General features: G+C 61.0%; 1 protein-coding gene across 1 annotated transcript in view; it reads right to left on the bottom strand.

Annotated features, from left to right (window-relative positions):
- Positions 1–238, bottom strand: part of PRC1 (protein regulator of cytokinesis 1) — a gene marked incomplete at its 5' end in the record, with an annotated part of 5,207 nt that extends 4,969 nt beyond the window's left edge. The window contains one exon of the mRNA XM_010020104.1: positions 141–238. Coding sequence (XP_010018406.1) covers positions 141–238 — 98 coding nt within the window. The remainder of the gene's footprint in view (positions 1–140) is intronic.
- Between the last annotated feature and the right edge of the window lie 3 nt (positions 239–241).

Below are 241 nucleotides of genomic sequence, written 5' to 3'. Positions count from 1 at the left end.
CCCTACACCAAGCATCAGGAAAAGGGGTTTTGAACGGGCGTTTGCCCTGTGAGCTCCGGCCTCACCAGAACACCAGGCAGACGCCAGGCAACAGCAGACCGCTGCCAGCAGGATGTTGGGAGTGGGAAGCAGCACCTCACCTCCAAGGGATCCAGCTGGAGCTCCTTGCAGAGAGTGTCAAGCTCATTCCGGCAGAGGGCGATGCTCTTCAGGAGACGCTCCTTCAGGCCCTCCTCCTCCG

The sequence above is a fragment of the Nestor notabilis genome, unplaced genomic scaffold (assembly GCF_000696875.1).
Source record: "Nestor notabilis isolate BGI_N333 unplaced genomic scaffold, ASM69687v1 scaffold21168, whole genome shotgun sequence".
NCBI lineage: Eukaryota > Metazoa > Chordata > Aves > Psittaciformes > Psittacidae > Nestor > Nestor notabilis.
The sequence above is the reverse complement of the archived record's forward strand: the minus strand, read 5'-3'. Positions and strand labels throughout refer to the sequence as shown.